The sequence below is a fragment of the Pholcus phalangioides genome, unplaced genomic scaffold (assembly GCF_987345545.1).
Source record: "Pholcus phalangioides strain wild (caught in Gottingen) unplaced genomic scaffold, Ppha-v1.0 ptg000041l_1, whole genome shotgun sequence".
Taxonomy (NCBI): Eukaryota; Metazoa; Arthropoda; class Arachnida; order Araneae; family Pholcidae; genus Pholcus; species Pholcus phalangioides.
In genome coordinates this window covers 3,322,307-3,336,013 of record NW_028301627.1, presented here as the reverse complement: position 1 = coordinate 3,336,013, position 13,707 = coordinate 3,322,307, and the positions used below count along the sequence as shown (strand labels likewise).

Here is a 13,707-nt window from a genome sequence, read left to right as displayed (position 1 = left end):
ACAGTCATTGATCAATATGACAGAAAACCCGAAGACCTACTGTTTGTTTCCTTATCGAAAAATCAGTATAGCCGCTATTAACAACCCCTTATATACACATATGAAGGATATTATAAGGCGCCTCTCTCTCTTACCTCAACCTAGAATTGTTCCTTACTAAATGATAGTGGTGTCTCCTTGTCGAAGAAGTTGATTGACGGGAGAGGCGCTCTCAGGGAGCCCGTGCCCCCCACCTCAAGATGACCAAAAATGAGAAAACAATGTATATTTTGGTGAAAAAAAATCGATATTGCAAACTCTGCCTCTTTGGAGGTAGCGGAAGTAAGGTGCTTTGCATCAGTCCGGGGTTTTTTGAGCGGTTCTTTCCATCTACGGCAATAGATCGAGGGATTTCAGCTCCATAAGATCACTAAACATTGATTTTTTTCCCCGTAGTAAATTTATCGTGAACAGAAAGTTTTTCTATATGTAATGCATTGTTCTGGGTCGGACTTGGCTGAAAGTAAGACCCGAGATATATAAGCTACTTAGCGACACGAAAGCATGCTATTTTCAAGCAAATGTTTCCATTATTGATTGCTTTTGCCGGAAAGTAGCGTGCTTTTGTGCTGTCTAGTAGCATGTGTACCTCGGGCTTATCAGCTTGCATACTTACATACTCACTGTCGAAAATCATTATACCAGATCTCATCGTGTAGGCCCATCTGCATATAGAGATGAGGCTCCCAGGATAAGCTCAGATGTGCCCATGCATTAAGATTGACCGGATTTTGATTAACAGTTCTGCTGGATTCTGAAAGTAGTCACGCTTTTATCTCAACGTATTTTACTTAGAAGTGCTACTTTTTCACATTTGAAGTTTCTTTCTGTTGCTCCCTTAATCGGCTGGCGTGGCTACCTTTCTACTTCATTTTCACCCGTGGCCTACTTAGATTATACCAGGGCCATATTGGCCTCGGTTGAGACCAACTGATTTAGAACAGTTCTTAGATTAGAATAATGTTCTTCAACCGCTGGTTCGGCAGATCGGCGCCGGTCCACGAAACATTTTGTCCAATTCTTGCAGCTGCTAAGTTACTTCAATTTCAGATTCATTTAACCCCCTTTACGATCAGGGACATAATATTGCATCCAAACGCCAGTGGAATAAATTCAATCAAGTTGACTTTCTTCAACGTCTTATAACGATAAACTGATAACGAGCAATTGAGATAACGATGGTGGTTCTCAGATTTTTTTCTCCTCCTCGTCCTCCACAGCATCCTCCCCACACAGGGCCGTCTTATGAGCATCATGGCCTCCGGGAAAAGTTATTTTTCTGAGGCTGTACCTGGCCAATTGTCGAAAATTTCAACCGGTTCTTGTTTTTGTGAGGCCCCTCTTTTCTTGAGTCCCCCGGGCCCAGGCGTTAAGACGAAGCTGATAATCAACAACCATTTTCAATCCACTGCTGGATGAAGGTCTCCTCTAAATTTTTTCATTCTGCTCTGTCTGATGCTTTAGCCATCCAGTTGATTCCAGCCACTTTCTTGATCTTGTCACTCTATCTTGCGTGGGGACACCTTCTCGGACGTGTAACACCATGGGGTACCAATGTAGAATACTTGTGGTCCATCTGTTGTCCCGTCTTCTTGCAATATGTCCAGCCCATTTACATTTCAAACGTTTAATTCTTTCCATGATATCATATACCTTTGTGTGGTTTCTTACCCAAGTGATTCGTTTTCTGTCTCCCCTTGTGATGCCTAGCATACATCTTTCCATGCTCCTTTGTGTTGTCTGTAGCCTTTGCATCGTCTTGCTTGTGAGTGTCCATGTTTCAGCTCCATAAGTCAGCCCCCCCACATATATAATGCATATTTCTCTCAGAACTGATCCTTCTATTATACATATATATACTGTACCTAGAAGTGAGAAAGAGAACAAGCAAAAAAAAAAGTTTGCAGTTGAGGGCGAAAAAGTAAGGCACTGCACGAATTTGCTATTTTTATAATTTTTATAAATTTGAAAACTTGTCATTTATCGATCACAACGGTCCTGATGTTAATTAGAATCGTAATTAGTTAATTAATTAGTCATTTAAATTCGTAAAATCTAGTAAAATTTTCTAATTTTCATAAATTTGGAACCTTGTCATTTATCAATCACAATTGAGAAAATTGTACGAATGCAGATTTCATTGAGAACTTATGAAAAATGTGTTTCAATTTTGACATCTCGCTCCTGTAAAGTTTGCTTCTTCTACATACATTGTAGTGTGTGGGAGAAAAACAAACGCAGCAGCAGGTTAATAATGATTTTTATAATTGTACAATTACATTTTTTTGGCCGATTAGAGCTTTTCAAGAATTTGCCAGGTAGGGCCTCAAAAATATCCCTCGGCCCGGGGGCCCATGATGCTCTTAAGACAGCCCTGACTTGTATTTAAGTACAGAGGAATAAAACACGCTCTTCTAGGAAAGAATCGTTTCGCGGAAAGCAGGAACAAACATTTTCTGGCGTCTTTTCCGAAATTTCGGGCATACTGAAGCAGAATTGGCTATTTTGGCTATTTGTCATATCCGGTGCAAGGGAAGAAGAAAACTGCATTGGAAACATGAACATCGGTATTTGCAGATGTTTACATGGGAAGATGCTCAAAATATCCATCCCACATATCGAGGTATGCATGCGCGCGCCGTGGAATGATGTGGAAAGTTTTTCCTTTTCCTTGCACCGAATATGACGTCATACTTTTCTTTCGAATTTTCCTTGAAAACTATGGGTCGTACCATTCTTCGGGCTGGAAATGCTTGAATTTTCTTTGAAAAATTGGATGGAAATGCTTTTTAGTTATCTGTAAATGTACTGCGTACCCTCTTAAATGATCATCCAGTGCGAAACACAAGTTTTTTGCTAGTTTTATAAAAGGTGGCCAGACGTCCCGGTTTTTAACTGTGTCGGTTCTTGTCATCGCCTAATCAAATCATGGCACGATGACCATATTTCGTTAGAAAAATATGGAAGACTAGAATTTTATGAATAAAAATACGGGATATCACTGAGAATGTTGGCAAAATTACAAACTGTGTTAAAATTTCTGAAAAAGGGGAGAGAAATGACGGGACAGTGGAAATCGCGGGGAATTGAACTGTAATTAACCGAAAAAATGCTGAGCGTGTTGAATATCAGAAGGCCATCTGTGCCGCGGATTTGAAATTGTGTCGCGGACTGCCTAAATGATGTGAAACTGCACTGCCGGTCACTTAGTGATTTGTAAATGTGATTTGCGTCATTTAAGTGCTCTGTAAATGTGCTTCGGGTCATTTTAGTGATCTGTTAACATACTGCGTACCACTTAAATGAACTGTGAATGTCCTTTGGGTGATTTGAGTGATCTGTAAATGTGCTTCGGCTCATTTTAGTGATCTATAAATGTGCTTCGGGTTATTTTAGTGATCTCTCTCTCTGTAAATGTGCCGTGTCCGTTAAGAGAGTTTCCACTGTACCAATATATAGCATTTTCGAGAGGTAAGTGGTCATATTTAAAAACGTATCATCCAGTGCAAAACATAAGTTTTTTGTTAGTTTTATAAAAGGTGACCAGACGTCCCGGTTTTTAACTGATCACTGTCACGACATGTGTTTGTGTTGGTTCTTGTCATCGCCTAATAAAATCATTCCATGATGACCATATTAAGTTAGAAAAATATAGAAGACTAGAATTTTATGAAGAAAAATACGGACATCACTGAGAATGTTGGAAAAGTTACAAACTGTGTTAAAATTTCTGAAAAAGGGGTGAAAAAAGACGGGACGCTGGAGATCGCGGTGCATTAAACTTTTTCCAGGAGGCCACGGATGAAAATCTTGCAAAAGGGGCCCAAGAAACAAATTTGTGAAAAGTGTGACAAAAAAATTTAATTTCAAACGAAATGCATAGATAGATAGATAGATAGAAAGAACCGCTCACAACCCCGGACTGATGCAAAGCACCTTACTTCCGTTCCCTCAAAAGAGGCAGAGTTGTGTCGGAAAAGTAAGCAAAGATTTATAGTGGTGGCTCCCCTTGCCCCGTGCTCGCAAGTTTCGAATTACTCGCGTCGTTCTCCCCAGGAAGACAGCCATCAACCAATGCAACATACAAGCCATTTGACAAAAATGGGTGACTGAATCCAATGACTAGGGAGAAAAATTGCACGTGCGCCCAGTGGCACATGAGGGCCGGAGACCGCAGCCTGGGATTCCGAAAGAAATGTGGAAAAGACTTGTGGGCAAGAAAGAAGAGGAAGAAGCTGGCAAGTTGAAGTGAGAGAGCTTTGAGAATGATCAAAATACACAATACACAATGTATACAAATTACATATATACCGCGCCTCGACTGTGACTGGAAACGAAGAAACAAAGCCTCCGTCCACAGTGCTGAGCAGTTTTGCCTGACCTATTGCAGAATATGCAATATTCTGCACAACACACACACACAGAATTCACACAGAGCCTGCACTGCAACGGGAATAATCAAACAGAGCCTCCGTTGACAGTGCTGGGCATTCACATTTGAATTACATGCATATATTATTTACTTTACAAAAATTTCCCTTTTTTATACCATTGGGAATGCACAAAAACATTACTGTATGAAGGTAGTATTGGGTACAAATATCACCATGAACTCATACAAATATATATTCAAGGTTACAAATTACTATCATACTAAAAAGTGCGGTGGGAACAATCAAATACAGCCCCTGTTCACAGTGCTGGGTGGCAGCGATCACATTTGAATTACCCACACATATTTATATAATATACGCTAATTACAAAATATAAATTCCCATTTTTATAATAATTGTTGATGCACATAAACATTACTATGTACGTCACATATTCACAACAAATGCCATAATGAGCTCCTACTAATATACAAGGTTACTAAACCACCATCACACTATGAAATTGTATATACAAAAACATTCATAAATTATACAGGGTGTATTACTCAAATGTTATGGTTTAGGAGCCCAAGTGCGCCCCTCTATATGGAACCCGCATCCGTTTCAGATTCCACTTCCGAATCACTAGTGGATTGTTCACTACTTCCAGTTATTATCAAAATAGTTTCTTTATAATTTATCAGATAGCCCAAGACTTGTTGTAGTTTCCTCGTTGCAGATCTTTGTAAAATAATTTTCCGTTTCCACAAGATCTCTCGTCCGTTCGGTGGCGCCTGTAAATGGTATCCCTTTGTGTACTCACACTGTGTCACATAGTGTATCACGCTTCCCGGATGGCCGCATCTACACGTGCTGGTCTGGCTGATTTTGAACCTTTGCATGTATTCACCGAATGGACCGTGTTCTGTGAGGAACATTATTATTTCTCTCGGCATGACTTCTTTCATTTTACCCACTTTTGGTATTACGTCGAAGACTTTTCTTCCAGTTGTGCATATTTGCCAATGGTGTTGCCATTTCTCTGACGCTTCTTGCGAGAGCAGATTTTTAATGTAGGATGCCGGTAATTTCATTAGATTGTTTTCATGTTGATGTTTTGTAGCCTCTTTTGCGAATTTATCCGCCATTTCATTCCCCTCAATGCCTACATGAGCTTTCACCCATCGTATTGCAATCTTCTTGTGGCCCATTAGTGTTTTTCTAATGTCATGCACTAGGCTATAAGGGGATTCTACGTCTCGTATTGCTTGTATACATGACATGCTGTCTGTCTTTACAGTTGATTTTTCTGCACAATTTTTTGCATAACTGACCGCCATCCAGATTGCGTATAACTCTGCTTGAAATACAGTGTTGTTATTTAGCAATCGGCAGTTCCATTTGTCTGTTACTTCACCCATGTATATACTGATGTAGGCGACCCCTACGCCATCCACGGTCTTTGAACCGTCTGTGAAAATAATTCGATTTGTTGATTCTTCTGCATCTGTGGTCAAGACCTGTGTTGACAAAATATCTTTCACTGGGTGATACGTCCATGGTGGATGTTTATGCTCTACATCTGTAGGAAGATATGTTACATTGTTTATTTTAATCTCACGCTTTAGCCTTAAATTTGCTTTCTGTACTTCGTTGTCCAAAAGTATATGTAGAGGAGGATTGTTAGTTAATACTTGTAACGCACTGTTAACGAAATGCATAGAATATATTTTCCGTAAACCCCCTCCCCCCATTTAAATAACATTAACATGAAGAAAGACATGCAAATGCATAGGTTTTACAAAAAATTGGTCTTAAATTTTCTCCGTGCAATTAATTTGCAGAAATTTAAAAAAGAATCATATATTTGTGGTAACGTTTTTAAATAAGAACTAAATGAAAAAATGGAAATAAAAAGAAATCGGTGGGAAATAGCAGACGACATATGGCGCTATAATGGCGCGTTGTGTTTAGGCATAAGAGTCACATTATTTTAAAATTTGAAATCATTTTTTTCTTATATTCCGCATGATTTAGGAGAAATGATGCATAACTAGACGATTTCTAAGAGCTAGTTTAATCCTGAAACATTTCTGATCGCTCACGTTTTCTGTTTCAAGTTTGACCAATTACTGCTACACGGCAGTGACCTGTAGCTGTTATATTGAAAGAATCGTAACCCTTTTTATGTATTGAAGGGAAAACAACATGTTTAAATTACAAATAGGCTTATTTTATCATTCTTAAGTAACACATCAAAGTGAATTCAAATTAATTGAAAATCAACTCACTAGAATCGCGCTTGATTTCTTTTCTGAGATTTGCTGATTTGGCCACTTATCGCTTGTAGATTGGGAGTAATTGGCTCAAATTGCTTTATCATTGAAAGTAAAATTTAGTGGAATTAAAAATCGAAACAATAGTCGTATAACTAATTTTTTTTATTTTTCTCCCTTAATTTATTTTACTACAGGCAACGAAATCCTATTCGTTAGTGATCATTAATTGTGTGTTGCTAGCCAAATTCAGTATTAACCCTTTTAGTTCCAATATTCCCAATTGGGAACATCAGTTTCAATGATTAGAAAAAAATTATTTTTGCTCATGAAAGAGAAACTTTGATTTGCAAACACTTCATTTTTTTTTACCCTGAAGATTTGAAATTCCAAACTTAATTTAGGAAACGAAAATTTCATACATTTCAGCACTCTCTTATGCCATGAATTTAATTTTTTAAAATTTTCAACTTTTGAGGAAGAATGAAATTTAATTTTCTTTTTCATCGCTTTCTAATGCTCTTTCTATGGACACGGGTGAGTCCAGAAAGTATGCAGGAAATATTTTTTTTTCATGAATGTTTTTGATTGGTATTTTTAAACTGAAGTATCAAGAAAGGAAATAGAAGGAAAAAAATAACAAACAACTCCTAAGAAAACATTTTTTTCGGCCCTTCATTTCGGATTCTGCACCTCCCCCCCCCCCCTCCCCGTGCCGACAGTTCGGTTTTTTTTGGCCAATGGAATTTTTTTTACCCATTCACCCCGGATTTAGCATCCTCTTAAGCGGTGCCCCGTGTGGTCGCAATGGGTCGCATGGCCAAGCGCCACCCCTGTACTCTATTACAAGGGCCATTTGTGCATTTTGGTTCCCTCACCTATGGCTCCCAGGGATAATTCTCATAATTTTTTGACTTTTTCAGGCTATAAATTAACTATAGAATAGGCCGTGAGAAATCTGACTGGGAGGGGGTCTGCAAAAGATCCCAACTTAGGGGCCCATAGCCTCACTCAGAATTTGATCTACAATAGTCAAATGAAGGCAAAGGAAAAATTCGGTTTTTCACTTTTCCGGCCCCTGGAAGCGCCTTTGAATAAATTTTCTTAATAAAAATTACCCCGTTAAATATCATCTTTACAAGATAAGTGATGATGGCTCACAAAAACGAGTGCTCTTTCAAGGATTAAGTTATCTGGCATTTATTAAGAATGGTAAAATAATTCTAGAACAAAAACCAAAGACAAAAAAATTTTCTACTTCAAAAGCGGGACGTATGGTCACGCACATCATTTTGCACGATAAACAATGATGTTCGGCTTTCTTCTGGAAAAAAAAAAATCAGGTTTATCCCCAGGTGCCCTTCACCGAAGCCCTATCATCCTCCTGGCAGGGTCGCCAGTAGGGGCGGCACATGAGGCTTCGCACCCGGGCGGCAGGTAAGCTCGAGACGCCCCGTATTGGGACTTCCTCTAACATTGGCACCACATCTTTAAAGTCTTTTTTAATCGATACTGTAATGCGTCCTTTTAACTGCCCTACTACTGGCCTGAAGCACATCCTAAATAATTTCAATGGAATTTTCCTGTCCTGCAAGAACAATGTTGTGGACATTAGAAAAAAAATTCTAAAAAGGCGTATGACTACATTTAAAGCAATTTAAATCCGTTTATTAGAGACTCACTGCATCTGCTGATTTCTAAAAAAAGTGCAATAAATTCACACGTAAGTCTTCACTTTGAAATGTCCGTAACCCGCTCAATGCGTCTCTTTGTATCTGTCAACTTAAAATTTATGGTTTTTAGTGTTGATAATACGCGTGCAAAACCAATTCAGCGACGCGTTTTCACAATCTGCAAAAACTGCTTGGATTTGATAGTTGGAAATTATATCTAAATGCCAAAGATTTGGAGTTCGAATCAAAATGAAAATGTAAAATAATTGAAATTGTGCTTCGTATAAATGAAATATTTTAATATTGAAAGCTATATATATAGAGATTAATCGTGCCCGTAGTCAAACGTCTCATAAATGTGAAATTTTGTCATAAAACTGAGAGTGAGGAACGAATCCCCTTGCGCACAAGTTGAATTTCGAGGCATTTACGCACAACCGAGCCCGTCTTTTTCAACGCCTCTGATCCCACTAATATGCGTTAGGATTCAGTGGGGCAGAACTGATGACGAGGGGGGGAGCTCCCTCCATGGAAGGCTCCGCCAAACCTTGACCATATAGCCCGTAGTATACGGAACAATTTCATTTTAAATCAGTGCCTTCCGAAAATATTTTTCTAATTTATCAAATTCATTTGAAAAATAAAGAAATTCAATGGTATTAAGTTAGTGTCAAATACATTCGAGGAATTAAATTAATGACTTGAAATTTTCTGCGTTGGGCACCTTTGCGCCTCCTTCACGAGCCGCCCCTGTTCCAAATTGTATGTTTTAAGCGCGGAATGTAATAATAGAGGTAAAATTGCATGGATGTGAATGGGCCAAAAATTGGAGATCACAATATCGTATGTTATATAAGTGTACTCGACCATAAGAAATCGAATACTACATAATAAATGAAATAATTAATCAATAAATAATTAATACTTGAATGAATATTTTTCCACTTTCTTTATTAAAGCAAGACAAGATATTTGATTTTACGTTATTGTTCTCATTTATTATAAAATTATGTCAAATTGTTATATATGTATATACACTGCTTTCCACCCAAATTGCAACACCAAGAAAGACAAGAGATATCGCAACAATATTTATTTTGTAGATAACATGTTGACCAAGCATCAAATGATTAAATTTATAGACTTCTGTGAAGTGTGGTTCCTGCCAAAATCAGTAGCCAGAGTAGCCGCCATTGTTGGAGATCACCGCTGCCACACGCCTCGGCATTGATTCAAAGAGACTTTGGATGTGTTCTTGGGGTACAGCAGACCAAGCAGCTTCCACGCGTTGCCAAAGTTGATCTGGTGTGGCAGCTGGGGATGTAATCTGGGTCAATCGTTGAGCAACCATGGACCACATGTTTTCTATCGGCGAAAGATCCGGAGAGCGAGCTGGCCAGGGAAGCAATTCAATCTGGCGATTGACGAAGAACCTTTGGACAATGCGTGTCACGTGTGGTCGCGCATTATCCTGTTGAAATATGGCTGTGGGCAAGCCCTGAAGGTAAGGAAGGACAACTGGCTCCAACACCTCGGAGATGTAGCGCTGGCTTTTTAAAGTACCGGCAATGCGTACTAGAGGAGTGCGAGAGTGATATCCAATACCGCCCCATACCATAATACCCGGTGCAGGACCAGTGTGGCGGTGCATAACGCAGCTGTTCAGCATCCTCTCTCCACGGTGTCTCCAGACTCGAATCCGACCATCGTGGTGTTGCAGACTGAAGCGTGACTCGTCAGTAAAGACAATTTCATTCCATTGTGCCGTCCACATCCTTCTTTCATCGCACCATTGGCGGCGGAGACGTCTGTGGTTCTGCGTCAAGGGTAGACGAAGCAATGGACGTCTTGCGGACAGACCACTCTGCTGTAAACGGCGTCAAATGGTACGCGCAGATACTGGATGATGCGGTACAGACTGAATGTGCTGTGCTATGGTTCGTGATGTGGCTGAGCGATCCGTCACTGCCATACGCCTGTCATCACGTGAAGTGGTGCACTGAGGTGGATGCGATCGAACACGTCGGTCCGTCGTACCCTCCTGCATCCAACGATCACATATCCACGTTACAGTTGTTTGGTTTCGTCCAACACGACTACCGATTTCCCTGAAAGATAATCCACAATCTCGGTACGCCACTATCGTTCCTCTGTCGAACTCGGATACTTGATCAAAAGATGATCGTTTTTTTGAAAAAACCACAAGAAAAACACAATTGCCGTACTTCAAATCGTCGAAATCTTCAAGCCTTAAATAGCGCTTTGAAGTGGCGCCACAGGCGCGCGTGATGTGCGTCTGCGCTGAAATTCTAATCATTTGCATATCTCACCTCCGCTAATGCATGTTGTAAATTTCATATTATTTGCATGCTTCCTTCAGGGTGTTGCATTTACGGTGGCCAGCAGTGTATATATATATATAGCAAATTTTTCTCGTTTGATTCTTAGGAAAATGTATCAAAGATAGATGGCAGTCTAAAGTATAAGAAAAAAAACCGCGAATACGGGGGCCGACTGTATATAAAATTGATTTTGCGTCTGTGTGTATGACTGTTCTCCACTAACCGGCACTGCGACAGTTACTGCGTCACTTCCGTAATTTCGCGAAAATTACTTCTGACAAGCACAAACCTGTTGGGGACCCTGCATCTCTTGGTATATATTTTTGTTTTCGTCACAGCGAACGTTACCGGGCCCCTTTTTCGTCCCTCCGAGAAAATTATTTTTGGCTCGTGATTGTTGAGGGCCCTCCGTCTCTTCGACTGGGATTTTGTTTTTATCACTGCTAAAGTTACTGGGCTCCTTCCGTCACTCCACGAAAATTAATTTTTTTGCGCATGCAACCTGTTGAGAGCCGTCCGTCTCTTCATCTATGACTGGGGTTCTCGAACTTTATCCACTCGCGGCTCCCCTTATCCAAATTCAATACTTATGCATGAGCTCGAAGGGTTCCCAGAGCTGTTTAACAGAGAACATTGTCGAAATACCTTTGTCAAGATCACTGCTCTGCGGCGCCTCTGGCAAAGGTTGGATTTACGCCAGACTACCGCGGCGCACCGTTTGAGAACCCCTGATCCATGATTTTACTTACCACATAGCAAAAACTGCTGGGCATCTTTCGTCCTTCCATAAAAATTATTTTTTAATGTGTGTAACATGTCGGGGGTCCCTCCGTCTGTTCATCTATGATTTTGTTTTTGGTACTGGAACAGTTGGTTCACCCCTTCTGCCCCTCCAAGAAAATCATTCTTGGCACGTGCAATTCGGTTGGGGCCCTCCGTCTTTCGCTGTGATTTTGTTTCCGGCACTGTGGAACATGCAAGGTCTTTTCCGTCCCTCCACGAAAATCATTTTTGTACGTGCCTATACAGTCAAACCTCGTTAGTGCGTCACCCGGTTAACACGTCACTCCGCTTACCGGGTCACTTTTTGGAAGTCCCAATTGTCCTGGGGCAGGAATTGGCGCAATCATGTATTACTCCGTTCAACGAGTCACTCCGCTTACTAAGTCATATTTTTGCTCTCCCAAGAGTGACTCATTAACGAGGTTTGACTGTACCTGCGTTCCTTCGTCCATGATTTTGTGTTCGAATCTGCGAGTCGTTGCGCCCCTTTCATCCATCCATGAAAATTACTTTTGGGCCGTGCAAACATGTTGGGGCCCTCCGTCTCTTCGTGTATGATTCCCCATAATTTTTATTATTCGCCTAAAAATCACGTGTACTGACAATAAGGGGATTATTCGAAGTTGGAATAACGTCATGAACTGTCACCTTGATGCCGTCTTTGAAACAATAGCCAAAAAAAAAACAATTTCGAGACATTTTATGACAAACATTTCACTCATTAGACCAATATTTAACAACGTAGTTTATTTAGTAATTCTTTTGCTTACGGATCAGTCGTGTTTTGTGTACAATTATGCAGTTAGCAGATGGTCTCCGACTGTAGGTAACTCCTACAAAATAATGAATTTAGATTCAATTTAAATCGATAAAACAAGGTGCGCAGGAGGCACTCTCGGTGTGGGAGTAGATCCACTCCGAATATGCTGCCACTTTCATAAATACTGTACCTAATGCTCCACAACGCGTCTTTCCATAGTACATAATGTATGAAGTGACACCTACTTGAATGTGTTCGTTGGTCACAGGATGAAATAAAAGAATGGGACCTCCTGAATCTCCCTGAAAAAATTAAAGAAAATTATTTAAAAAATTAATTAAAGACAATAGATAAAGTGAGAATCGAATCATATTTCGGGAACTGTTCAAAACAACTGTATAAGCATTCTCATTTACAATAATTATGTAATCAGGATGCGCTACAAACAAAAAAGTATCACATGCAACATCATCAATGCAACAACTCGCATGTCTTGTAGCGATATATTTGCAGGTAAAAATAAGATTGGGGAGGAAAGGCAAGTTGAGAATTTCATTCTCCTTAGAAAGCCTTCACAAGCGATCGAAGCACAATCATGGAGTGAGAAAATACATTATAAATTGATCGAATGGCATTCTGCGTACCCTCTGTCATATTTGTCATATAGTCAATCCATTCGAATTCTCTGTTATTGGTTTTTTGATAATTTATTTTCAATACTCTTTACATCAAGGCTTTTGCTCCAAAAAGGTCTCAATGAAGCCCATTTATTTCAAGTGGAACCTTTTATGCAAAAATTGGCACAGACTGCATGAAAATTTAGAATTTTTTTCGATAGTTGAGGCACAGACAACTGGGAAATGACTACGTAAAAGGGATGGGCATTTCTATAGGCAATTATTCCTGCATTCATGATTGATTTTTGAGCGTCACGACATAGTACTTGAAATCTAAATATCTTCTAGACAAATCGTCCGAAGACAATGTTCCATATCCCGTTGGGAAACGAATCATCGAGGTTTTCAGCGATGGAGCTTGATTTCGGTGTGACATATAAGTAGGCAAACAAGTACTAAAACTGTCTTGCTACGCACATTGAAAACTTATTTAGCTAGTGATCTGTGTGTTGTCACTTAATGTGAGGTGTCCTTCGATTTTTCGTAGCAAGTTCTACAAAAATGTAGTGAAATAAAAGCCAATAAAGAAAATTTCAAAAATTATTGTCCAAAACAAAATGCAGAAATTTCGGTTTTTCCCAAAAATAACGTGATGTATCACTAATATAATTGTCTAGAAACAACGAAAATAGCTTTAGCGGATAGGCTATTCTATGATTAGGGAACTTGGGAACCGAGTGTGTAGGGATATTCGGGGTTTCGAGCGCTGTTGTCTTCCTGGGGGGAAGATTGGCAACGTTCGCGACGTTTTTCATCGCCGAAAGTTTGCCTTGCGGGTGAATCT

General features: G+C 39.8%; 1 protein-coding gene across 3 annotated transcripts in view; it reads right to left on the bottom strand.

Annotated features, from left to right (window-relative positions):
* Positions 1-12,224: 12,224 nt before the first annotated feature.
* LOC149065071 (trypsin-3-like) overlaps positions 12,225-13,707 on the bottom strand; it is a 33,465-nt gene continuing 31,982 nt past the window's right edge. For 2 of the 3 annotated variants that reach the window (XM_089254425.1, XM_089254423.1), the window contains exon 7: positions 12,261-12,548. In XM_089254425.1, coding sequence (XP_089110551.1) covers positions 12,342-12,548 — 207 coding nt within the window. In that variant the 3' untranslated portion in view covers positions 12,261-12,341. Of the gene's footprint in view, positions 12,549-13,707 lie in introns of all 3 variants that reach the window. The other variant, XM_089254424.1, reaches the window with a different exon arrangement.